The sequence below is a fragment of the Balaenoptera borealis genome, assembly GCF_965194805.1.
Source record: "Balaenoptera borealis genome assembly, chromosome: 7".
NCBI lineage: Eukaryota > Metazoa > Chordata > Mammalia > Artiodactyla > Balaenopteridae > Balaenoptera > Balaenoptera borealis.
In genome coordinates this window covers 124428302-124452299 of record NC_138864.1, presented here as the reverse complement: position 1 = coordinate 124452299, position 23998 = coordinate 124428302, and the positions used below count along the sequence as shown (strand labels likewise).

General features: G+C 59.9%; 2 protein-coding genes across 8 annotated transcripts in view; one reads left to right on the top strand and one right to left on the bottom strand.

Annotated features, from left to right (window-relative positions):
* SMARCD3 (SWI/SNF related BAF chromatin remodeling complex subunit D3) overlaps nucleotides 1-17156 on the top strand; it is a 33187-nt gene extending 16031 nt beyond the window's left edge. Inside the window, exons 1-13 of one of the 4 annotated variants that reach the window (XM_082398975.1) lie at nucleotides 7522-7840; nucleotides 10677-10888; nucleotides 12616-12658; nucleotides 13498-13620; nucleotides 13727-13865; nucleotides 14026-14192; nucleotides 14354-14455; nucleotides 14704-14865; nucleotides 15756-15853; nucleotides 16023-16158; nucleotides 16454-16576; nucleotides 16695-16796; nucleotides 16971-17156. In XM_082398975.1, the coding sequence (XP_082255101.1) occupies nucleotides 7763-7840; nucleotides 10677-10888; nucleotides 12616-12658; nucleotides 13498-13620; nucleotides 13727-13865; nucleotides 14026-14192; nucleotides 14354-14455; nucleotides 14704-14865; nucleotides 15756-15853; nucleotides 16023-16158; nucleotides 16454-16576; nucleotides 16695-16796; nucleotides 16971-17024 (1539 nt within the window). In that variant the 5' untranslated portion in view covers nucleotides 7522-7762 and the 3' untranslated portion in view covers nucleotides 17025-17156. Of the gene's footprint in view, nucleotides 1-7521; nucleotides 7841-10676; nucleotides 10889-12615; nucleotides 12659-13497; nucleotides 13621-13726; nucleotides 13866-14025; nucleotides 14193-14353; nucleotides 14456-14703; nucleotides 14866-15755; nucleotides 15854-16022; nucleotides 16159-16453; nucleotides 16577-16694; nucleotides 16797-16970 lie in introns of those variants that run through there. The other 3 variants (XM_082398977.1, XM_082398978.1, XM_082398976.1) reach the window with 3 other exon arrangements.
* Nucleotides 17157-17280: 124 nt separating this feature from the next.
* Nucleotides 17281-23491, bottom strand: CHPF2 (chondroitin polymerizing factor 2). Of its 4 annotated transcripts, none has more exons than XM_082398953.1 (5): nucleotides 23354-23491; nucleotides 21627-22732; nucleotides 20614-21178; nucleotides 19719-19901; nucleotides 17281-18741 (listed from the first exon to the last, which is right to left on the bottom strand). In XM_082398953.1, exons 2-5 carry the CDS (start codon nucleotides 21905-21907, stop codon nucleotides 17434-17436), a joined length of 2337 nt encoding a protein of 778 aa, XP_082255079.1. In that variant the 5' UTR covers nucleotides 21908-22732; nucleotides 23354-23491; the 3' UTR covers nucleotides 17281-17433. The 4 variants fall into 4 exon arrangements, with proteins under 4 accessions (XP_082255079.1, XP_082255078.1, XP_082255077.1 ...); XM_082398952.1 differs by having other exon boundaries at nucleotides 21627-21977; nucleotides 22556-23469; XM_082398951.1 differs by having other exon boundaries at nucleotides 21627-22929; nucleotides 23354-23464.
* Nucleotides 23492-23998: the final 507 nt, after the last annotated feature.

The window sequence follows — 23998 nt, the reverse complement described above, 5'->3', positions numbered from 1 at the left end:
AGAAAGCATTTAAAACTCTGAGATTGGGGGATGGATGAAATCTCCAAAGAATGATTGTAGAGCAGTGAAGAGGACCAAGGACTGGCCCTGGGGCACCCGACCCTGAGAGGGAAAGAGGGCCGGACAGCCAAGGAGACGGAGAAGGAACAGCCAGGGAGGCGGGAGGAAAGCCAGGAGAGGGCAGTGTCTTACGAGCGAAGGGAAGAGAGTATTTAAAAGAGGAGAGAGTGATCAACTGTGCGGGATGCTGAGGCTGGAGAAGCAAGGTGATGCCCGAGGACTGACGGTTGCACTTGGTGACGTGGGGTCATCGGCGGCGGCCGGACGGGAGCATTTTCAGTGGAGCCGTGAGATGTGCGCCTGGAGGGACTGGAATTCGAGGAGAACCGAGACAGCAAACGTAGACAACTCTTTTGAGAAATTTTATTGCAACTGGGCAGTAACCAATGGGATAAGCAGGTTATGTGAGTGTTTCTCAGGGAAGGTGACAGTGCTTTAGCATGCTGATGGGAGCAATGCAATAGAGAGAGCTAAGCTGATGATGTGATGGTGCGGGGGAGAATTGCTGGAGCGATGCCCTCGAGTGTGCTGGAGGGGACAGGAGCTCATATGCAAGGGGACGGCCGGCTTTAGATCGGAGCACAGATAACTCAGCTGTAGAGACCAGGCGAGAGAGTTGCCAGGAGATGGGAGGAGGTGGTGGGAACCTCTGGAAGTTCTTCAGAAGCTTCTGTTTTCTCAGGGAAGTGGGAAGCAAGGGCATCAGCTGGGAGTGAGGAGGGGGGGAGGAGGAGTTGGAGGTTGGAGGAGGGAGAAGATGTGGAAAACTCACATAGGGGAGTGGGAGCGGGAAAGGACCTGAATGGTCTAGGGAAAGAGGGGGATGGCAGGGCAGGATGAGGCCTGTTGAAGTCCAAGCTCTGGAAATGACAGTGAGACCAGGTTAGGGTGGTGGTGTGTCTCTCCAGCCATGTTCAGGTCCTGGGGTGCAGGGGAGGAGTTGGTGAAGCCGAGTTTAACTCAAGTAAGAGAGTCAAGAGTATACGCAAAGGAGGTTAAAATGGTAAATTTTACGTTATGTATGTTTTACCATAACTAAAAATGAAAAAGAGTATATATATGTCAGGGCGGTGTTGTTGTGATGAGGGATGCAGGTCAAAGAAACAGACCAGCGGTTCCAGTGGCATCACAGGCTTTGGGGGTCAGGGCGCTTGACAAAAAGGAGATGGTGGTCCGAGAGTGGGGAGCTTAGGACTGAGATGGGGGGGGCTGCAGGTGGTGGAATGGCAGGGTCCAAGAGGTGACACTGGCATGAGTGACTGAGGGAGGGTGGAGGGTCGCTGGAGGAGAGGCGGCCAAGGAACCCAGAGCCCTGGGGTATGGGAAGGGCTGTCCCTGAGGATCCAGGAGAGCAGCAGGAAGAGGTCAGGGGTGACAGAGGAGTGACTGTGAGCCAGGAGCTAGAAGGCTCCAGAAAAGAAGGCGCCGTACGTGGGGGTAAGATGCAAAGCCAGGGGTCTGGAAGCAGCAGTGAGGGGCAAGGAGGGTACCTACCCCGCCTTGAGGCCAGTGGCAGTGGGGACTCTGGGAAGACCACTGCCCCCCACATGGAGGGTTTGGGGGGGTTACTCAGCAGGGAGCCCAGCTTCCATCACAAGAAGGCAAAAGGGATGTTCACAGAAGCAGCCGAGTGTATTGGAGATTCTCCTTCCGGCAGACCGCACAGGGAAGGGCTTGGTGGGAGATGGCAGCGGAAGAGGGGCACACAGAGCCCTGTGGAGCCGGGGTGCAGGACTTGAGGGGAGCCTGGGGCTCTCCATGGCGCCTGATGCAGTGGGAACAAGGGCATGGTGACAGGAAGGCAGGCACCCCCACCAGGGCAGAGAGGCAGCGTTGCGTCAGGAGGGGAGGGGGCAGAGTAGAAAGTGCCCTTTCAGACCCTGTGAGCAGGGCTTGCCCTTGCCTCCTAATGAAGTTGAAGACATGGGGAGACCAGGCCCGCGTGTGGCTTCCGTGGATGTTTCATCTGTACGTTCCACTGCCCACTTCCACTTGGCTTAATTCCCCCCAGAAAATCTTTAAGGCAATACAGATGAATCTTTTTTGTTTTTAACATCTTTATTGGAGTATAATTGCTGTACATTGTTGTGTTAGTTTCTGCTGTATAACAAAGTGAATCAGTTATACATATACATATATCCCCTCCCCCTTGCGTCTCCCTCCCACCCTCCCTAACCCACCCCTCTAGGTGGTCACAAAGCAGGAGCTGATCTCCCTGTGCTATGCGGCTGCTTCCCACTAGCTATCTATTTGACATTTGGTAGTGTATATATGAATCTTCCTTGTGTATTCAGTTTTCTTCACTCAGGTGACATCCCAGACCTCAGAATGCACTGGTTCCCAGGAATCCCTCCGGCCACCTGGTCAGAGCAGTAGCAGAGGCCTCAGAAGCTTCCTGGGGGGAAGACTGAGATGCTGACCACCAGGACGTTATCCTGGTCAGCAGGGGGCACTGAGCTGTGGGAGAAAGAGGAGAGGAACCAGAAGCCCTGGGATGGGGCTCCTGTCTGCCAAGAAAGAGGATGGCTGGGGTCTGGGAGCCCCGGGGCACAAGCAGGGCAGGAGTGATGGCTGCAGCCCCACAGGGGGTGTATGGGGATGGGTGGGTCTCCCCAGGCCGGTGGAGCGAGGTAGGCACCTATGCTCCCAGAAGAGAGGAAGAGGCTCGCCTCTGCTTGGAGTCCTGAGGATTCTGAGGCCTCGGATCCCTCTTGCTTTTGCCCCGAATCTAGCCAGACAGGCCAGTGTGAGTCCTGAGGAAGATGGGTGGGGAGCAAGGATAGTTCTGTGGGATACTTACCTGCCTGCCGCCCTCCTCCAGGCAGAGCCCCACCCTATGTTCTACCCCCTAGGCTGTGGCAGCCAGCTGGGGCAGTTATAGCACCTATCAGTATTCCATATAAACACCACCCCACAGACCGACCCCATCCTCACCAGAAGGGGTCCAGGCCAGTGTGGCTCGTTTTTTTCTACATGGGACCACCTGATTAATGGTGGCCCTGCGGGGAGTGAGAGAAAACTGGCTGTGAATCCAAAATGGGCCTTCCCTCTGGGCCCCAAGAGGCCCAGTGCTTCACTCCCTGAGGGATAGGGAGGTACAGTGACTTGTCCAAGGTCACACGATGGTTTTGGCATCCTACTTTTTCTTTTTCTTTTTTCTTTTTTTTTTGCTTCTTTCTATCATATTTGTCTCTCTTGTTTGTGCTTGCAAAACTGACATAGAAAGATGAAGTGACACAGAGACAGCCCCCTTGATAGTAGCAGACGATGTCCTGGGCACAGAAACATTCTCACACAAGGAGGGAGGTGACCAGCGCTGCTCTGGCCTGAGAAGAGCAGTGGGGGTAGCCAGGAGGAGGGGCAGGACTGTGCCACAACGCGGCGGTCATGTCTGCGGATGTCCTGTCTGCTGGCTGGAGGAAGCCCCTCGCTGGAGGTGGGCCTGAGGTGCAGACCCCCCTTCACCCAGCCCTGGGGGCTGGGCCTGGCCCTAAGGTCTAGCCAGGGTTCTCTGGGGGCCTGGGACTTGGACCAGGCAGGTAGGCTGGATCAGAGCTGCCTCTGGGCCTCCTGGCATGCCCTGGGGTTTAGTGACCAGAGGAGAAAGTGTGGGCTGGCTGGGTTTAGGGATGGACCAGACACAGAAATCAGGGGTCCTCAGCCTGAAAGCTCCAGGTGGTCTCACTTCATTCTCTCTCTCTCTCTCTCTCTCTTTCACTCACACACACACACACACACACACACACACACACACACACACACACGCCCCAGTCTGTGACGGTAATTTCATGCCACTAAGGAAAGCTTCATTGCTAGGGATATAGGCGGCGGAAAGAGGTCTCTCCCTTCAGTCTGGTTTCCTTTGTTCCTCCCTCGCCTTCCTCCCTCTCCCCTTCCCGGCTTCCCTCCTCTTCTAGCCTCCTTCTTTCCATTCCCCCCCCCCACAACCCCCCGCCCCGCTTCCCCCTCCTTCCCTCCTCCCCCTCCCCCTGAGCTGTGTGCCCGCCGCGGGACCTCCGCACAAGGCGGGAGGGTGGGACTCCGGGTTCCGGCCCCAGCCTTGGTGGCCATCCTCCTGCGGGGAAGGAGTTAAGTCTCTCCGCTGCATCCCTCCTCCCTCCTCCGCCTCCACCCCACCGCCGCCTTTGAGTCCTGCAGCTAGGCCCTGGGCTGACCTTCACCGGGAGGGAGGCCGCAGTGCGCATGCCTGGGCCGGCTCCGGCCCGGCTCCCGCCGCTGCCCGGTTACCGGGCGGGTGAGGGCGAGGGAGGGCGGCCGCGGTCCCGGACGAGCCCCCCAGCGCCCGACCGCCGCCCGATCGGGCGTCGTGGGGGGGCCGCCGAGCCCGTCCCGCCGGCCGCGGCGCATCTCTCCCTGCGCGGGGAGCGGCGCTTTGCCATTTGGTGCTGGTGGTGCTTCGGCGAGGGAAGGCGAGATGGGGGGACGGCAGGGGGGACTCCGGCTCCGGGCGGCCGCCCTCTGCCCGGACACGCGCGCGGCCTGCCCGGAGCGCGGCCTGGGCCGGTCGGCCGAGCCTAAGGGCCGGGTTGAGCCGGCAGGAAGGGCCCCTGCCTGTTGGAATCGGGGCTTCCCCCGGGCCTCCTTCCCACCCGGCAGGACGCAGGAGCCGGCGGGCGGCGTGGCACTGCTGAGCGCCCTTCTGGGGCTGAGCCGTTGGGGAGCCTGGCCTTTGTGAGGTGGGAGTCCTGGCCCGGGACACCCTCACTGGCGCCTCTGCTTTCTGGTCTGAAGGCTCCCCGGTGTCCGCACACCTAGGGTCGCCCCTGTAAAAGCAGCATGCACACGTGTCTGCTGGCTCAGGCCTTGTGAGCGGGCTGCATTGGTGATCGCGTTGTGCCTGTGTGTGCAAATCCACGTGTCTCCTTGTTCCTCTGGTGTTTGCATTGGTGTGTGTGCCTGGGGGCAGGTATGCCCTATATATCTGTTGCCTGTGTATGCGTAAGGATGTCTCCCAGAGAGGGGTCTGCAGGGCGAGGCCCTCATCCTGGGGTGGCCCAGGAGGCTGTTATCTATGGACCTGAGTGATACTCACCTTGGTGGCACCAGATCCGTTGGCCTAACCACCTCCTGCAATCTCCAGCACCAAGACCAGCCCCCTCACAAATGCTTGGTGTTCCCACTGTGCCGATCCACCTCCTCTGCTGTCTTCTTTTCCCAAAAGGCCTCTCCAAGAGTTGAGACCTCGGAGCTTTACATAAACCCTAGAGGTGTCTGCCCCTGTCCCTGTCCCCCAGAACCTCCAAGGTGTCACATGTCCATGCTAGAAGCACCCACAGGGAGGCGGGGTGCCCATGGTGAGGCACAGCTTCAGGTAAGTGGCAGAGTATGAGCTCTGTCCACTGGGCCACTGAGCTTTGGGTGGTTGCAAGTGTTAGCAGGCACTGGTCATGTCCAGTCCCTGTGTGCAGGCACGGAGGGAGAGTGGCACTTAAGACCAGCCTCAGACTTCAGGGGGCTGCAGCCTATTTGGAAAGCCAAACATAACACACATGAAACGCAGGGAACGTGAGACATTAGTCAGTAAAGTGCCAGTTCATGGCCATGGTAGATGGCAGTGGGCATTCAGAGAACAGAAAGATCTGTGCACAGGAGTGGGACCAGGGAAGGCTTCCTGGAGGAGGTGGGGCCCAAGCCGGGCTTTAAAGAATGAATGTGATTAGGACAGGCAAAAGAACAGCAGGAGCAGAGGCTTGGGAATGGGAATGAGCAAGGGGTTTTGGAAGTTAGCAGAGAGACTGGAGAGGTTAGCTCCCCAGGTTACCAGCAGCCACCTTCATGGCCTATGGCAAACACCCACCCATTCCCACCCCAGCAGGGCCCAGTCTCTGAGAGTGTGGGTCGGGGTGGGGGTAAGCCTGGGGAAAGATGTAGTAGGAAGGGGACCTCTAGGCCCCCTGCTAAGCTGGCGGTAGAGGAGGAGCATCCTGGACCACATGCCCTCTCTAGCCTTTCGGGGGATTGACAGTGGGCACTTAAATGGCGGTGACAACCAGAAGCACGAGGGGGCCCAAGGAAACCAGGCTGCAGGCAAAAAAGGCTCCCTAGCCAGAACACTCCCTTGGTTCTTTGTCCTGACCTCTGAAGGCATTCTGAAGGGTTGAGGGTCAGGACCACCCCACCCCACCCCAGGGTAATCCTGGGTCTTCAGTATCTAACTTCAAATAAACTTCCCAACAAATTCCCCCAGGCACTGCCCCATCCTCACCTGGATACTGACAGTACAACCCCAGGAGGCCCATAAACTTGACCCACTCTGTCCCAAAGCCCTGGGGCTCTTCCTCCAGAAGGGGGAGAGAGGGGTGTGGCCTTGGGGGCATGGGCGGGGCCAGGGCTCCCGGCCTGGGGAATCTCAGGATTTGCCCCTCCTGTATCCTGTCCCTCCTTCGCCCCAGGGACTGCCAGTCCCCTCCACACCACCCCTTCTGGGGCTCCCTCGTAGCCCCACCGCTACCCCTGCTTTCTCTGGGGTCTTGAGGCTGGCCCTCCCATACCCAGCGCCCCAGCACCTCAGGGTCCCCTACCCCACCCCCGACTCCAGAACCGTCGGGTCCTGCTCACCTCCCTCTCCCCGCCCCCCACCCCAGCCGTCCACGCCGGCTCCTGGCCTGCCCCCACGGCTTCTCTTCCTGTTCTCACGAGCCTCATCCACCTCCCTGTTTCCGAAATACCTCCCCTACTGCCCTCACTCTCTCACATAGAGACAAAGGCTCACGTACCCCGAAATAGACTCACGCAGGGCTGGGAGACACACACCGTGTCCCGCCACAAACGCACACGCACGCACGCGCGCGCGCCGGAGGCTCTCGTGGAGGGAGGCACACAGAGAAGGCATTTGTGTGTGCACGCACATAAACATCCACACCCACAGCCCCGAGCCGTGCCCACACGAGGGTGCAGACACACACGGCGGGTGAGACAAGGGCGCACACATCTGTGGACGCAGGGGCACCCCGCCTCCCGGGGCACACCCACGCCTGCCGCCCCGGTGCAGGAGAGAGGCCTCCTCCGGGCTCCGGCTCCCCCCGGATTCCTTCCAGCGAATGTTTCCCTACTTGGCCTGCCAGGTCTCTGGGGAAAGGGCCTCAGAAATGCAGCAGGAGCCACTTGGGGGCAAAGTTGGAACTGACTGTTCCCTGCCTGGCCCTGCCGGCGAATTCCCTAACCGAGAAACTATTTGCGGCGAGAGGCCGGGGGGCCGGCGAGCCCCCCGCCACCTCCCCTCGCGTCCCCTCCCCGCGCCGCCTCCCCGCGGCCCTCGGGCGGCCTCGGGCTGCAGTGCCGCTGCCCAGCGCCCGGGAGCCGGGCTGGCCGGCGTGCCTCGCCGCTTATCTGCGCTGTTTGGCCAGCGAGGGTTGGAAAGGCAGGCTTTTCTGTCCCCGCCGAGTCAACAGGCAGACCCCGGGCCGCCGGACTATTTCTGTCTTATCAGTGCAGGAATGCGGCAGCCGCGGCGGCGGCGGCGGCGGCGGCGGCGGCGGCGGCGGGCGGGCGGCGGCGGCGTGGGCCGTGGGCCGTCAGGGCAGCCCTGAAGGGGCCCCCTCCCCACTCCGCTCGAGTAGAAGTGTGAGAGAGCCCAGCAGGACTCAGAGGGGAGAGTTGGAGGAAAAAAAAAAAAGGCAGAAAAGGGAAAGAAAGAGGAAGAGAGAGAGAGAGAGTGAGAGGAGCCGCTGAGCCCACCCCGATGGCCGCGGACGAAGTTGCCGGAGGGGCGCGCAAAGCCACGAAAAGCAAACTTTTTGAGTTTCTGGTCCATGGGGTGGTGAGTGGGGGAAAGTTAGCGGGGGAGGGAGAGCGAGCTGGCTCGGGCTGAATGGAGGGATGGTCGGGAGGGGCCGGGAGGGGGGCTCCCGCTCTCCCACCCCTCCAGCGGGAGCGCCACGGCCCGCGGCCCAGCCCCAGGACTGTGCCGGCGCCCTGGCACCCGAACACGTCGTCAGGCGGCTGGCCGGGGTTGGGTGCCCGGGCGGGGAAGGGAGGCGTTTGCATGGGTTCCTGTCAGGGGCTGGGGGTGGGACTTGGGGACTGTACCCCCCAGGTAGGGGCTCCCCTAGGTACCCGACGTGTTGTCTTCCGTTCTTTTCCTTGTGGGCCCAGGTGTTACCCCTGCCCTGGGGGTGGGGGTGGGGGACACGGCATCGCTGGCCTGGGCTGTCTGTTAATCCGTTGGGACAGTGTTTCTCTGTGTCTCAGGAGCAAGGAGCAGGTGACCCTGTAGTCACTGTGAGCAGGAAGCCCTAGGGCTGAACAACCTCTGCATCCCGGCAGGAAGACTCTGGGGCTTTGCTGACGGCCTCTGCCATCAAGGCCAGAGAGGGGCCCTCTCTAGGGACAGACCCCAACTTAAGGGGTCTGAGGATCCCTCGCAGACTCAGCCACCAGAAGCTGATGTCCCTAATGCCTCAAAGGTGTGAAGGAAGGGCTAGAGTCAGGGACGCGAGGCCTAGAGACCAAAGGGGCAGGGCAGCACCGTCCTGCCACAAGCAAGCTTGGAAGGTCCACCGGGAGCCTGAGGGAGCCCAGGGCACCTGAGAGGATGGGAATAGGTTGGAAGGGCTGTGGAATAGGAGAGGCAGGGGCTCCAAGACTTGGGATGGGTGCTGGTGCTGGAGCCCGATATAGAGGAGACGGTCAGGTTTACAATGGCCACATTTGGTTGTGAGCCCAATGAAGGCACGTTCTCAGCAAAAGAGGCCAGAGTCCCTAGAATTTTGGCCCTTCGTGCGGGTTGCCGATCCCTGGTGGCTGGCACAGCCCTCTGGGGGCTCTGGAAGTCTCCCTCTCAGGGCCTCTTCAGCAGATCAGTGAGTACCACTGACCTTGTTAAGTGGGAGAGCATCTGATGGGGAAAGGGGCTTCCCCGGGGCAGCTGTCCTCCAGCCACTGGGCTCTCTGGGCTAACTTCCATCTCGGTCAGCCTAGTGACCAGTCCTAATCTTGCTGCCTGGGGATTCCCTTTTAAAAGGCCCATCTAGGAGGGAGAGGGACTATACACGTGGATTTTTTACTTGGCCAACTTAGAGCTTCAGTTCTTGGGTGGCTGGGAGCCCCACTACCCCACTCCCAGTGGCCCATCTGTGCTGGTGGGGAATGGCCGGCGTGGGCTCCATTCTGGGCTGCCACCCTGGAGGTGTGAGTGACAGGGTCAGGTGGGGCAGGGGAGGCAGACACATGTACAGGCAGGTTTCACTGCGGAGGCGATGGGCAGAGACAGCTGGCTGGCTGGGGGTTAGGGTTAGACATAGCGCAGGGCAGGAGGGACCGGAGGGAGAGTCGGCAGTTAGAAGGGACTCACCAAGCTCAGGGTTAGGGCTCTGCTCCTCCCTGTTCCTGGGAGCAGCTGCACTCCTGGGGGTGAAGTGGGTGGTGCTCGAATGGTATCAGGGGCACAGGGTCTGCAACCATCACTCCCTAAATCTCCTTCCTGCTCTCCAGTCCCCATCCCACCCACCCTCCACTTGACAGCCCCTCAGACCCTCCCCAACCCCTCTTCTGGAATCTGGACAAGTGAGGTTTTAAAAGTCTGTGGACCACTTCACTCAATACATTTGATGTCATCTACATCCCCTCTGAGCACCGGGGTAGCGGCAAAGGAATACACCTGCCTCATCTCCCTCTCCGTGGCCCCCTGCGAACCCAGACTTCTGACCTCACTGGGGTAGGGTGGGGAGTAGAAGCGGTCTGGAGGATGGGACCATCTCTGGTGATTCGGGTGGACGGGCAGGGAGAGATGGATATAAGAGGAAATGTTGCTGCTTTTGACCTACCCAAGCCCTCTGGACCTCCCATCTCCAGTTGAGCCTCCCCCCACCCCCCATCGGAGAATCCTGGTGAGGTCTGACCTCAGTCCCTCAGGTTGCCTCCAGCCTTCACCTTGAGAGCAAATTATGGGGATGGGCTACGTCAGCAAAGCCCCTGCCTGGGGAGGCTTGGAATCAGAGGAAGGGGGTGGGGATCAGGGCTGAGGGGTCAAAGGCAGGGGCCCAGAGAGAAGAGTGGGTTGAAATGGGAAGGGTGAGTTCAAGGCAGGACAGCCCAGGAAATGGACTGGGAAGCAGGGAATAGGAAGAGGGGCAGCAGAAGTCCGAGCAGGGAGCCCAGCCCCTAAACTAAACGAAGCAGCAGAGAGCAAAAAGCCCTTCAGGAGACGGCCGCTCAGCGCTGCCTTCGCCGGGAGGAGCTGCATGACCTTGGCTAGGTTGCTCTTCTCCTTGAGCCGCGGTTGCCTCATCTGTCAAGTGGGGAGAGAAGGACCCGCTCAGACTGTCTTGCAGAGGAGCATGTGGATGTGAACATCCTTTAAAAAGGTTGAAAGGCGCCATTAATATTCATTTTCGCGGCACCTTCCGCAGATCCGAGGCTGGCAGTGCCCTGTGCAGTTGCCTGGCTTCAGTTAGCTTCCTGCATCGAGACGCAAAGCCCCCCTCCGCCAAAGCCGCGCGGTTCCGGCGCCCCCGCCCACCCCTCGCTCGAGCCGTCGGCAGCAGGGTCACGGGCCGGGGGCTCGGGGTGGGAGAGACGCAGCTCACCGCGCCTGGAACAGGGGCCCTGGTCTGACCGGCGGACGCCTGTGTCTGCTTCACCCCCCGCCTCCCCAGCGCCCCGGGATGCCGTCTGGAGCCCGGATGCCCCACCAGGGGGCGCCCATGGGCCCCCCGGGCTCCCCGTACATGGGCAGCCCCGCCGTGCGACCCGGCCTGGCCCCCGCGGGCATGGAGCCCGCCCGCAAGCGAGCAGCGCCCCCGCCCGGCCAGAGCCAGGCCCAGAGCCAGGGCCAGCCGGTGCCCACCGCCCCCGCGCGGAGCCGCAGGTAAGAGGGGCCCAGAGCAGAGGGGGCGGACGCAGGACCCGCAGGGACGGGGTGGGCGAGGAGCGGGATTGGAAGCGGGAGAACGATCAGCAGGGAACAGGCGTCCTGGGTGGGATGCCCTCCCGGGAGGCGGGCTGAGGGGGCACTGGTCTGGTTCCTTTGTGTGCCCACCGTAGAGACAGGCTGCGGCCGTCGCGCCCTTCTCCTTGTCACCTGCTCTGTCCCTCTCTCCACCCCAGTCCCCAGGTTCTGGGTGATGCTTCAGTCTTTGGAGTGGAGGCGGGGCTGGCACTAGGACTGAGGGCAGAGCTTTAGACTGTGTTTCTTAGTGTGGTTGTCCAGTGTGCCTTCCTCAGAACCCGCCGGCTTGACTGTTTAAAAGCCCCACTCCAGATCTTCTTAATCAGAATCTCTGGCCAGGGGGGTGGAGCCTGGGGATTTGCCCCGTGGGTGGGCAGTCGCTGCCCCATCGTGCTCTCGGGTGATTCTTTATCAATCAAATGTTGAAGAGTTGCCATAATCTGTCCTCTGGATCAAGTCTGCCCCCAAACCATCAAGGGCCAGCCTATTTACTTGTCTGAGCCAGCTGGTGGCACCCCAAAAGCCCCTGCTGGTGCCTGGCAAGAGAGATACCCCTCTGGGTTTCACTATTTAGCCAAACACACATGCTTCCCTTTGCACACCAGATGGAGTCCTATAAAAGGTGCAATATGGATTTTACCGCATTATTAAATATTTTTTACATAGCAAGGAAAATTCACCATTTATAGGAATCCCATGATGAATTCTTTTGCAAAGTGAGTCATTCTTTTATACAGTAAAGAGTCCCTGATTTATCTTGTATAAATGGAGAGTTTCACATAGATAATTTCTTCAAAACAAATCAGACCTTTAATGAAAACTGCTTGCCTAGCCTTAGAACAGATTTTTGGACAGAGAGGGGGCAGTGGTTGAGAACACCACAAGGGGGCAGTATGCAGCCATCCTCTAGGCTGGGTTCTAATTTCTACTTGCCAAGGATTTTCTGGGGTGCTTCTGGGAGTCAGAAGCAGCTAGTGGATCAAGAAGAGTCCAAGTCCCAGCTGCTACCCCAGGTCCAGCCGCAGCCACACCCCTCAGGAGGACGTCCTATCCACTCTCTCTGGATACCTATGGGTGTGTCCCTGGACCCTGCTAGCAGGTGGCCCAAGGGCATGAGCACCCCCTGCCCGTCAGTGTCCCCTTCCAAGCCCGGGGTGGCAGGGGTGCAAGTCCTCGCCAGCTTCACACCCTCATTTCCTGCTCCAGGGATGGGCCAGGGCTGTCAGCTCCCCTCCCTTTGAGCTCAGGCCATCTTGGACTGTGCACCCCTGCTTAGCAGAGAAAGAGAGTCCTCAGAATCCGTCCTCCCTCTCCTCTGTCCTCCCCCCTTCCCAGCTTTCCTCAAAGGCTTCTGCAGCTCCCCTACCCCCAGCCCCTTCTAAGTCTCATTTCGATGGCCCTGAGGATGTGGTGGAGCAGAAAGGGGCTCCCAGGCTGGAGAAAGGACGGGGTTACCTCTGCTCCCCCCTGAGAGGACAGAGCGCCAGTGCCACACACCAGCATCATAGCCCCTTGGGCAGGCAGACGAGCGGGCTGTGGGAACCCCAGCCAGGCGGGCTGAGATGTCGGGATAATTTAGCAGGTGGCCTCGTTACTCCCAGATCTGTCGCCATGGTAACCTGGTTTTTTCTTTAAAAAATGTACAGTGCCAAGAGGAGGAAGATGGCTGACAAAATCCTCCCTCAAAGGGTGAGTGCCTTTCACAGCAGCCCCCAGCCCACCCCCCACCCTTTGCTGCTCCGCCCTCCTTCGCCGCTCCCCGCCACCCCATGCCTCCTCCCCTCCCCCCTCAGGAGCTGCGCTTCAGCATCACAGTCACTTTCACTTTTTGTTCAAAAAGCTAATTAAGAAGTGAGGCTCCCCAGGCCAGAGGGAGGGGGTGGGGCAGAGGGAAGAAGCGGAGCCATAGGGTTAGGATACTGGGTCTGGGGTGCAGTAGATTGAATTCCAGTGGTCTGAAGACATAAAGGCGTGGGACAAAGAGGAGACGAGGGCTCGGGGGTCACAGGCTGGCAGGGGGAGTGAAGGGAACAGAAGCTGGCCGGAAGGCCCAGGCATCGTAAGAGGACCCAGGCCGAGCTGGCTAGGTGGTAGCATGGTTGAGCAACCATGAGCCAGGGTAGAGGCAGGCAGCGACATCACCCGTCTCAGGGACCCCAGGGTCCGTCCTGTCCACTTTGCAGACACCCAAGGGAAACCCAGAGGCCGTGTGACAAGGGAGAGGACAAGACGAGGAGGTGAAGCCCTAGCACTTGCTGGCCTCCCTGGGTGCTCCGGCCGCCCCTGGTGATGAGATGCACTGCTTCTCCCTAGTGGGAGAAGCAGTTTTTATCCCCACACGTCAAGGCCTTTATTGCTGGATTCGGAGTCCTGGCGAGAGCTCTCGTTCCTGCTCTCAAAGTTCCATGCCCTGAACCTGGCCAGCTCCCCGCCACACTCTTTGTGTCCTGGGACCACATGACGCACGCACATTCCACCTGCAAGGCTGGCTGAGCCCCTGGTTCCCGGCCTTGTTCCTCCTCTTCCAGATCCGGGAGCTGGTCCCAGAGTCCCAGGCTTACATGGACCTCCTGGCCTTTGAGAGGAAACTGGATCAAACCATCATGCGGAAGCGGGTAGACATCCAGGAGGCTCTGAAGAGGCCAATGAAGGTGCCTTGGCTTGGGGGCAGGAAGAGGGGGCTAAGTCCTATTCCCAGAATGGAGAAGCGAGCTCGCCCCGGGGGTTGGCTCTGTACTACACTCTTTATTTCTACAGCAAAAGCGGAAGCTGCGTCTTTATATCTCCAACACTTTTAACCCTGCGAAGCCCGATGCTGAGGATTCTGATGGCAGCATTGCCTCCTGGGAGCTGCGGGTGGAGGGGAAGCTCCTGGATGACGTACGTCCTGGCCCAGGTCTCTCCAGGTGTCCTGGGGTGGGTATGGGGCTGAGGCGAGGACAGTACTAGACTACTAGCACTCAGGGCTAGGAAGTCAGCCCTGGCCGGGGCGGGGTGGTCTAGAGAGACGCTCTGGCCAGAGGCCTGCTTCTAACTGTGCTGCCCTGCCCGACCAGCCCGCCCGCTCCCAACTCATTCTGCCCCGACGGTCCCTGTTCCGCCCCCACGGTCCGTTCCTCTCCCACAGCCCAGCAAGCAGAAGCGGAAGTTTTCTTCCTTCTTCAAGAGTTTGGTCATTGAGCTGGACAAAGACCTTTACGGCCCTGACAACCACCTAGTGGAGGTAAGACCCAGACCCCTTCTGCCCTTGAACCTGCCCCCCTTCCACAGACCGCAGTCCCGTCAGCTGCACAGGTTAGGATGAGGGAGCCCCCGCCACCAGGGCTGTAGCCCCACCAGCTTGGTCGGGCCTGTGAGGTGACCCGGCTCTTATCCCCTGGGCAGTGGCACCGGACGCCCACAACGCAGGAGACGGACGGGTTCCAGGTGAAGAGGCCGGGGGACCTGAGTGTGCGCTGCACGCTGCTCCTCATGCTGGACTACCAGGTGTGTGCCCCACCCCCCAGACGCCACATGAGGCCCTCAGCCCCCCACGCCCTTCCTCCTAGACGGGGTGGGCCTCGGCCTCGAAGGTGCGCATCCTGGGAGGTCCCATTCGCCTCCCTACCCGCCCTCTCCAGAGCGCGCTTCCGAGGAACCCAGGCACCGCATCCCCGCCGAGTCCCAAGCCGCCTGGCCCTGAGCTCTTTCCACTCTCTCTCTTTTACCTAATTTTCATGGTCACCTTTTCCCAGCCTCCCCAGTTCAAACTGGATCCCCGCCTGGCCCGCCTGCTGGGCCTGCACACACAGAGCCGCTCAGCCATCGTCCAGGCCCTGTGGCAGTACGTGAAGACCAACAGGCTGCAGGACTCCCACGACAAGGAATACATCAACGGGGACAAGTATTTCCAGCAGGTACCCTCTCCCCCGAGCCCGGCGCCCTGGGCAGCAGGCGGAGCTGCCGGTAGGGGAAGTGCCCCTACTAAGGTGACGCCCCCACTCCCTTCTCGACTCCGTCGGAAACGGTCTCGGAGCCAGAGACCAGGGTCCCAGTCCCGGCTCTGCCATGGCACAGCTCTCTGCGGTGGCCCACCCATCTTAGCCACTCCAGGTGAGGAAGATCTGGAACCCCGGGAGGCCAACAGCTTTGGGGAACACTTCTTGTCACTTGGAATTGGGATCCCAGAGTTCTAGTCCTGGGTCTAGACTCTAGGTAAATTACTTAGCTATTTTGAGCCTTGTTCCTTATCTTTACAACAGGGTGATAACAATACCTGTCCCCTCTAGCCCACCGGGCAGTTAGGAAAATCAAATTGCTGTGGAAGTGATTTGACAAGAGTTCTACCAAACTAGAGATTATTATTAATAATATTTTTTAATAATAGTTTTTAAATAAATACAACAGATAGACCTGAGTAGTAAAAATAACAGTCGATATTTATTGAGCACTTACCACGTGCCGAGCACTGTTCCAAGCACTCTGTGCGTAACCGACTCATTTCATTCTAACAACCCCTTGAGATAGATACCATTCCCATCCCCTTTCCAGAGATGACGAAACTGAGGCTGAGACGTTAAGTAAGTTGCTCAGGGTTGCAGGAGCGGTGGAAGCAGCACTTACACCCGGGCCGGCCGACCCAGGGCCTGTGCTCTCACCCGCGCGCTGCACACCCCTCCCCGTCAGCGCTCCTCTGGTCGCAGCCCACCTGGCCCCAGCCCCGTGAGCACTGGCTTCTCGTGGCCTTTTCAGAATGGAAACTGTGCTCTTTCAAGCACAGAAGAGCGATCTCTCTCTCCCACTTCAGATTTTTGACTGTCCCCGGCTGAAGTTTTCTGAGATTCCCCAGCGCCTCACAGCTCTGCTATTGCCCCCTGACCCAATCGTCATCAACCACGTCATCAGGTGAGGCCCCCAGCTGCTCCTCGGAACAGGGAATCTCTGTGGTGGTCCTGGCCTCCCTGCCCCTCCCTCTGCCTCCCCCCCGTGCCCCCGCTCCCCCCTGCATCGGGCCCCAGCGCCCTTGGCCTCTGTGGGGGCGGCACGGACGCCAAGGGCTGGACTCCCCTGGCAGCGTGGACCCGTCGGACCAGAAGAAGACGGCGTGCTACGACATTGACGTGGAGGTGGAGGAGCCACTGAAGGGGCAGATGAGCAGCTTCCTCCTGTCCACGGCCAACCAGCAGGAGATCAGCGCTCTGGACAGTAAGGTGGGGCCAGAGCCCAGAGCTGGAGTGGGACATCAACCCAAAAGTGACAGAAGTACAGACAGAACAGACAAGAACGTGGGCCTGTGGAGACAGGAAGGGGAGGTGGCCCTTCCCTCCTACTTGGAGCTCCGCCCATCCCCCTTTCCCTGGGACTGCCTCGGCATCAGGGACCTGAGGGATTGCCCTTCAGAGGAACAACGGCAAACCCCTTCCCCGCCCCCGTACCGCGCCCCCCTTTCCCTTCCTCTCACACATCAGCACGGCCAGGTGAAAGCCTCTGTCTTTCTACCTGTAGATCCATGAGACGATTGAGTCCATAAACCAGCTCAAGATCCAGAGGGACTTCATGCTAAGCTTCTCCAGAGACCCCAAAGGCTACATCCAAGACCTCCTCCGCTCCCAGAGCCGGGACCTCAAGGTGAAGGGGACTCAGGGAGCGCTGGATGGAAGACAAGCACATCGGGAAAACAGTAAACGTTGTTCCCAGGGGCTGGAGGGGGTCCGGGCTCAGGGCTGACCCCACTGCTCCCTCCCAGGTGATGACAGATGTGGCAGGCAACCCTGAGGAGGAGCGCCGGGCTGAGTTCTACCACCAGCCCTGGTCCCAGGAAGCCGTCAGCCGCTACTTCTATTGCAAGGTGTGAAGGGCCCCGCAGGCCTCCCGTGTCCCCCCGGAGAAACCTCCCTTCTCAGCCGCACCAGCCGCTCCAGGGAGCCCTCCCTGCTCCCAGGTGCTCCTCCAGGGCGGGCGGGGGGCGTCCTGTCACTCACCAGCACCACGGTAACCTGCTTCTGCTCTCATTTCTCTACAGATCCAGCAGCGCAGGCAGGAGCTGGAGCAATCCCTGGTTGTGCGCAACACCTAGGAGCCCTGTGAACGAGCGCCGCTGGGGGCCTCAGGCCCTGCCCTGTCCCCTAGGGCTCCGCCATCACTCCTGACGCCTGGCCTCGCCTCTCGGGTGAGGCAGGGACTGGATTAAAGGTCATTCACCTGATAACAGCCGTGTGGTCCTTGGTAACTGGGGAGGGAGGGGGAAGGGGAGGGCAGTGGGTCCCTCTGGGGAACCCCCCACCCCCTCCCTCACAGTCTTCTTACTCCATTTTCCCTAGACCTAAAAACAGTTTGGCAGAAGACACTTTTAATAACATTTTCTTATTCAGAAATACAGCAACAAGCCCTCCGTCGGTCCATCCATCTTGCCCCGCCTGGCCGGGGCTAAGGCCGGAAGGGCTCTAAGTGGCGGCGCGGGGTGGGGTGGGGGGGCCCGGGCCGCGCTAGGTGCTATTGGCCTGCTCCTGCTCAAACAGAGCCATGGCGAGCTGCGCACGGCCCCCCAGCCCCTCCAGGTTGCTGAGGCGGCAGCGGTGGTAGAGCTCCTCGCTGAGCCGAGGGCTGCAGTCACGCACGGAGAACTTCTGCACCAGCCCTGGCTCCACGGCCCGGAAAAGGTGGAGCCCTGAGAACCGGAGGAAAACATCCACCACCTCCAGCCCCTCCAGGGCTTCCTCCTCTTCCTGGCCTGCCAGCTCACCAGCCAGCCGGGCTCGCGCCGCCAGGTAGTCCGCGTTGTAGAAGCAGCCCTCTGCGGAAGCCTGTCGGTCAAACCTGCCCCCAGCGGGAGCCCCCCGGGCAGGGTCAGCACCAGGAGGGGACGGGGGGTCAGGGCCGGCCCCCGGGGGCCCCTGGGGAGATCTCTGTGGTGCCAGGGCGGGGCTGAACTCCTGGAAGTGGACCGGGAAGAAGGCCTGCCAGCCGGAGATGGCATTCATGCGGCAGCGGTTGAGGACTTCGGGCCCGGGCCTGGTCCACACGGTGGTGAGGAAGAAGAGCGTGTCCACAGGGTGCTTCTTAGAGACCACGTCCAGGAGCCGCACCTGGGAAGGGGCCTCCGCGCGCACAGCGAGCCAGGCCAGCCTCGTCCCAGGGTACCGTCGTTCCAACTCAGCTGCTGCAGCCTTCACCCCAAGAAACGGGTCCGGGGCCCCTCGGCCCCCTTCCCGCGGCCCATAGACCAGCAACAGGGTGAGCAAGGCATGCTCTCGTGGCTCCAGGACACCGGCTGCAAAGGCCTCCAGGAACGCAGGGGCCGCGGCGGCTTCGGCCACCAGCAGCGGCAGCACCAGCTGCACGCGGGTGGCCTCGGTGACGTAGGGCATGGGGAGGATCTCCACCCGGCTCAGGGGCCGCAGCAGGCTGACCCTGCGGGCCAGGGCCCGCCGGTGGCCGCGCTGCGTCACAGCTTCCAGCAGCAGGTCCAGGGTGTACTCCATGCCCCGCGCTGGATCAAAGCGCCGGTAGCCGTTGAGCAGCCGCTGCTTCTGGAAGCGCAGGCGGGGCTGATAGCGCCGATTCAGCTGCTCCAAAGCAGTCTCCACGGCGTCACCCACATCTGCCCTGCTAGCCCCTTGCAGTGGGCACTTGGGGGCCCCGTCTGCACAGGAGAAGGTGTGCTGCTCTGTGAAGTAGTCCCAGCCCAGCACCTCAAAACGAGAGTGCGGTGTAAAAGGGGCCGGGAGCCCAACGGGCCAGCTCAGGCCTGCCTCCCCCTCAGGGGTCAGCACGGTCAGGTTCCGGATCTGAGCCTGCGTGGGAGGGACGCCCAGTTAGTGCCCCGCTAGTCAGTCAGGACCCTACCCCGCTCCGGCGTCCCGGGGCCTGAGGTCTGCCCTGACCCCAGCAGCACTCGGTGAGGCTCATGGCTTAATTCCCTGTACTTTACACTCTTTGATCCAGAAAGTGCAGAAGGCACACGAATCACAGCCGCCTTTCACAACTGCTGTGAGAAGGAGGCGGTGGGAAATGTGCTTCTGTGGAGGTTAAAGCACCCTGAAACCTAAAGCTGGGCAGTCTTTCTCTTCCATACTCAAAGCACTCGCGCTCTCCTCGTAAAGAGCCCTTTGTTTTCACCTGTACCCCACCTCAGACAAGCCCCTCGGTCATGCAGAGAGTTCCTCTAGCTTCTGCCCTTGGACCTTCTAAGGGCGGTGCTGGAGGTTCAGGGACTTCTAGGTTTTTGCCTCCTTGCCGGAGAGGCACTACTGGAGAGGAGTTAAAACTATTCTGTCGGGACTTCCCTGGTGGTTAAGACTCCGAGCTTCCACTGCAGGGGGCACGGGTTTGGTCCCTGCTCGGGGAACTAGGATCCTGCGAGCTGCGCAGGGGGGCCAAAAAATTCAAAAATTAAAAAAACACTATTCTTAGACTCCAATAAAGTTGTTAAAAACAAACAAACATTAATTCACTTAACTTTTATAAAACAAAAAACAAAAACCCCAAACCCCGCCCCAAAAACACACAAACCACTCTTCTGTCTAAGCACTCTACCAAGCCCGGTCCTCAGAGCTCACCTGCAAACCCTTTTAAGTGCATCCAAGTCATGCCAGGAGCTTTGATTATCTTCTGACTGACCTGGACCCCCCCAGAGCCCCTTCTCCCTGGAGTCATTTTAAATTGGGGTATGGTCAGCCTCCTTCTACCTCGCCCAGCCTCCCCTCCCACGCCATCATGAGCCCGGACGCCTGAAGCTCCCTCTGACCTCCAACCCTGGTCCCAGGCTCACCTGCAGCTGTTCTATTTCACTGTACGCTCGCTCCAGCTCCAGAGCACTGAAGCGCTTGTGGAGCCGGTACATGAGGGTTCCCTCGGAGACAGGGTGCACCGCAAAAGCACTCAGGAAAGCCGAGCTCGCCTCCTTCTCGGGGTCCCTATTTTTGGCCAGTTCAAACGAGCGATACTGCTGCCCCTAGAGGACCAATGAGACCAATCAATGCCACACAGGGAGGGCTGCCCGGCCTGACCACCCTCGACCACGCTCAGCATTCACACCTATTACTGCCACTGCCGCAGAAGCGGGGAGGGCACAGGAGCCCATTCTGGTGTCCCCTCAACCTCGGCCTCACTCTCACCAATGGATTTTGGAAAAGAGAGGGCTAGCTAAGCAACTAAGGATGCCCTAGCCCCCGCCCACCCCCCAAAGAACCCCACTGTTCCTCAGAAGAATGAAAGCTGCAAGCCAGCAAATACTCCCAATCCTCTGGTCTGGGAAGAGGGGCCCCTCTGGTATCGTCCCCTCTTCACCAACCAAAAGGGAGGCTCCTAGGCTACCTTACCCCTCCAGGAGAGTGGCCATCTCTACGACACTCCCAGATCATTGGTGACTGTGCAAGTGTCAGGGAAGGGGCGGAGGGCAAGGGGCCAGGTGGGAGGACTGGTAAGGGGCACCTTTCTGGCTTGCTCAGAGGGTCCCTGACAAGATGCCACTTTTGACGGCCCTAGGGATCTGAGACTGCCAGAGGTGAGCAAGGGAGAGCTAGAGGGGTGATCAGGGCTGGAAAAGGCACGATGACAGCCCCAGGGTGCTGCTGGGAAAGTGCCAGCAGCACCCAGCCTCGAGGCCAGTCACTCGGTCACTACTAACTTGTTGGGGACCGGGATTAACTTGAAAGGGCTGTCACCTGGTGCTGTGAGACACAGCCGATGCCCAGAGAGTCAATGAGGCAGCGGCCAAGCCACTCATCAGGACGGGCACTGAGGATGTCTCCTCGGCAGCCATCCAGATGTGGCCACAATCGAAGCAGGAGGCTCCGTGACAACAGGTAGCCAAAGCCGCCGTGGCAGTATCGGGCCTGCTCGCCCGCGCCAATGAACTCCTCCGTCCGGCCCAGGTACAGGTCTTGGTTGATACTGAGGTGGCCAGCCAGGGCTGCCAGGCGGGGGGCCTGCACATACGTGTCATCCTGCATGACGAAGAACCAGTCGTAGTCGGCCCCAAAGTGTGTATGAAGATGGCGCAGGGTCTCGGACATGAGCCAGGCTGGCCGTTCGTCCCCGTGAGATACCACCTGCATCCCTGCCGGAGTCCGGGCCCCTCGCTGCCCAGTGAAGTAGAGTAACCGAGGAAAGTGGTGAGCCACCGTGCGGTTCACAGCCACAGCCAGAGTGGACAGTGTGGCCCGGGAGGTCAGGACAGCCACCAGCAACCGCTCGCGAGAGCCCAGCTCTGTCTGGATGTACCGAGTCCTGTAGGGAGACCAGCGTGCCAAGGGTCAACTCCCTAATCTTTAGGAACTCAGTGTGTCCAGCCTATACATCCCCCTAGGAATTAGTGAGTTGGAGTTGAGAACAGAGAAGGGAGAGACCTCCTCATCCATATTCATGAGCTACTGGAGTGAGTATCCACTGAGTAGCCGACACTGGGCCTGATTTGGGGAGAGGTCAGCCAAGGCTGGAGGAGATGGGCTAGATGCAATTCCTGCCCCGTTGAAGAACATCCAACTACTAATTTAACACCAATGGGTGAGGCTTTCTCAGACCTGAGGAGGAGGAAGAAATTGGACCAAACCCTGATGGATAACAAGGTAAAGAATTGCTTCAAGGAGCCTACAATGATTACCAGTGAAGGCAGAGGCAAGGACTTGGAGCAACCCTAAACCGGGGTCTGGGGACTATGCACACACACAACGCTCACCTGAGCACCTTCTTGTAGGGCTTGTTGGGATCCCTGTAGTAGGGGACAATCCGGGGTTTGAAGTCTTCATCACTTTGGTCAAGCTGAGTTCCTGAGTCTAGATTCTGTGGCCCTCCTGGTTCCCCCACAGCCACTACACAGGGATCTTCTCCCTCACCCTGGATCCAGGAAACCCGCAAGAGGCTCAGGCTGCACCCCAGAGACAGCCCTAGGATGAGGGGCAGTGCTGGTCGCAGCAGAGCCAACACTGAGCTCAGTCGCATGGCGGTGGGCCCTGCCATGTGCGTGCCCCAGAGGGCACAGCCTCAAGGATCGATCAGTGGGTAAATGGGCACCTGGCCGGGTGTAGGTCTGCAGTTTTAACAAAGGAACCTGGGGTCAATGAGGTCACCAAGAGAACAAGGCGTGTTTGCTTCCAGGCCCAGTATCCCTGGGAAATGTCTGCCTGGCCTTCTGCTGTCAAGGTGCTGGATCTAACCCTCAATCCAGATAGTAAATATCAGAATCAATTTCACCCACTAATGGTGAGGCTTCCAGTAAAAACGGGAGGAAATAAAACTCAATCCTGTCAAACCTAACCCCAAAAGGACTACATACATCTGTAGACTGGATCTAAGCCAAGAGATGGCAGCAACCGATAAAGCTGGGCTTGGGGAAAAGCACGTGCTCCATCAACACAACAGCCCCCGGCTAGAGGAACCTAACTCCACGGGCCTTTCCCAAAGAGCACCTGGCAGGGGCACGTCTCACTCAGTTTACTGCAGGCGCTGCTGACTGGCCGCTGAAGGCCAGGCCGGCACCGGGATGGGGTCAGGGCCTTTCCATTCTATTCCCGAGTGTTAAGCAGACATCTGGCTAGGGTACCCACCCCTCCCAGTAGTCAGGAGTGGTCAGGAGCCACTGGCACCGCGCACAGAAGCTCTGCCCACCTAATGAGGTGGACGGAGGATATGGTGACTCAGCACGCAGAGCCTCTCAGAGGAGCACAATGGCTGATGGAGCCACTCGGCAGGGCGTTCTTCTCCGAACCCCCGCTGCTGAGAGGCTGGTGCTGCCCACCATCTTCTGAGAAGGGACGGGAGGCCAATGACAGTAACCCCGGCCGCCTAAGAGCGATTCGGTGTTTGGTGTTACCAGAGCCCCGGGTACCCAAACCGAACCAAAGCAAACCGAGAAGAGAAGCAGCTAGCGACAACGCAGGGATCCTATGAAGGCGCACGGATGCTCGGCTGGCTTCCGGTGCGCCCGTTGTCAAGCCCGGCGCCCCTGTCTACCTCTCAGCAATCAAAGAGCAACTCTAGTCCTAGAAAGAAGGCCCAAAGCGAGTGTTAGCCGTTAGTCTCACAACAGAAATAAAACTGGCTGCGTCACGGGGCTGTAGAGGAGGGGCAGGGAGACTCCGTTCGTTCTGGCGACGGGAATGGAGGTCGCGGCGGGGAGAGGAGGGCAAAGACCCCGTTCTCAGGCCCGTCAGCGGGGGCAAAAGCCCTGCCTGCGCCAGTGGGCGAAGAACAACCAAGGACACCCCGAGGCCCACGGGGGGGAGTCCCCTGCAGCCGGGCCAGCGGCGGCGGCGGGCGGATAACGGGCCGCCGGGGTATGGCGGCCGCGGCCAGCCCGGTCCCGGGGAGTGGGGGTGAGGGCGTGGGGCTGGGACGTGCTCCTGTCCTCCGGAGCGGCGCCCCCGACGCCCCTTGCAGGGGTAGGGCGGGGAAGGGGGAACAGACCCCAGGGCCCGAGGCGCCGGCTCCGCCGCTGCAGAAGCTGCCACCTCACAGCCTGGCCCGTTCCTTCCTCTTCCGCTCGCTGTCAGTCCCCGTCTCTATGGTGACCGCATCCGGCCGCTCGCTCCGCCGCCGCCCTCTCTGTGGTCGTCCCGCCCCCTCTCTGCGGCGCGTACCCGCTGTGGGGTGACGTGGTCGTCCCGACAGCCCCCCGCCCCCCGCCGCCCCCCAGCAGCAGGCGTGCGTTCCGGAGACGCTAATCCGAGTGAACCCAGCACGGACCCAAAGGTGACGCAAGCTTCAACCTCAACTCCCTTCTGCCCTAGAAAAAATTACTCTCCCTCAGTGAGCGCGCTTCTGCCTCCTTGACGACTGCTCCCAATGGGCTTCCCGAGCCCCATCACCCACTCAGTTATTTCAGAAATGTTTATTGTTTGCCTACTAAGTTCCAGATCATCGTAAAGGAGTGGTAGACGAGGTGGGCATGGTCCCTGCCCTCAGGTAGCTGAGAGTTGCGGGAGACAGGCATTAAAGACACATTGACAAAAAAAGTATAAATTTAGGTGGAAGTCACAAACTGTCATAAGAACCATTGCAGAAAAGTAGACTCCAGTGGAGAAACAGGACAGGAAGAATTAGACTGAGAAT

What these genes read in the sequence shown, in the direction of transcription:
- CHPF2 (XM_082398953.1), bottom strand. Translation starts at nt 21,907, where the DNA reads ATGGCAGGGCCCACCGCCATGCGACTGAGCTCAGTGTTGGCTCTGCTG. An exon ending in CCCTACAAGAAGGTGCTCAG is followed by an intron (nt 21,179 to 21,626) that starts GTGAGCGTTGTG and finishes GTCTCCCTACAG; the next exon opens with GACTCGGTACATCCAGACAG. An exon ending in GTGAAATAGAACAGCTGCAG is followed by an intron (nt 18,742 to 19,718) that starts GTGAGCCTGGGA and finishes CCTCCCACGCAG; the next exon opens with GCTCAGATCCGGAACCTGAC.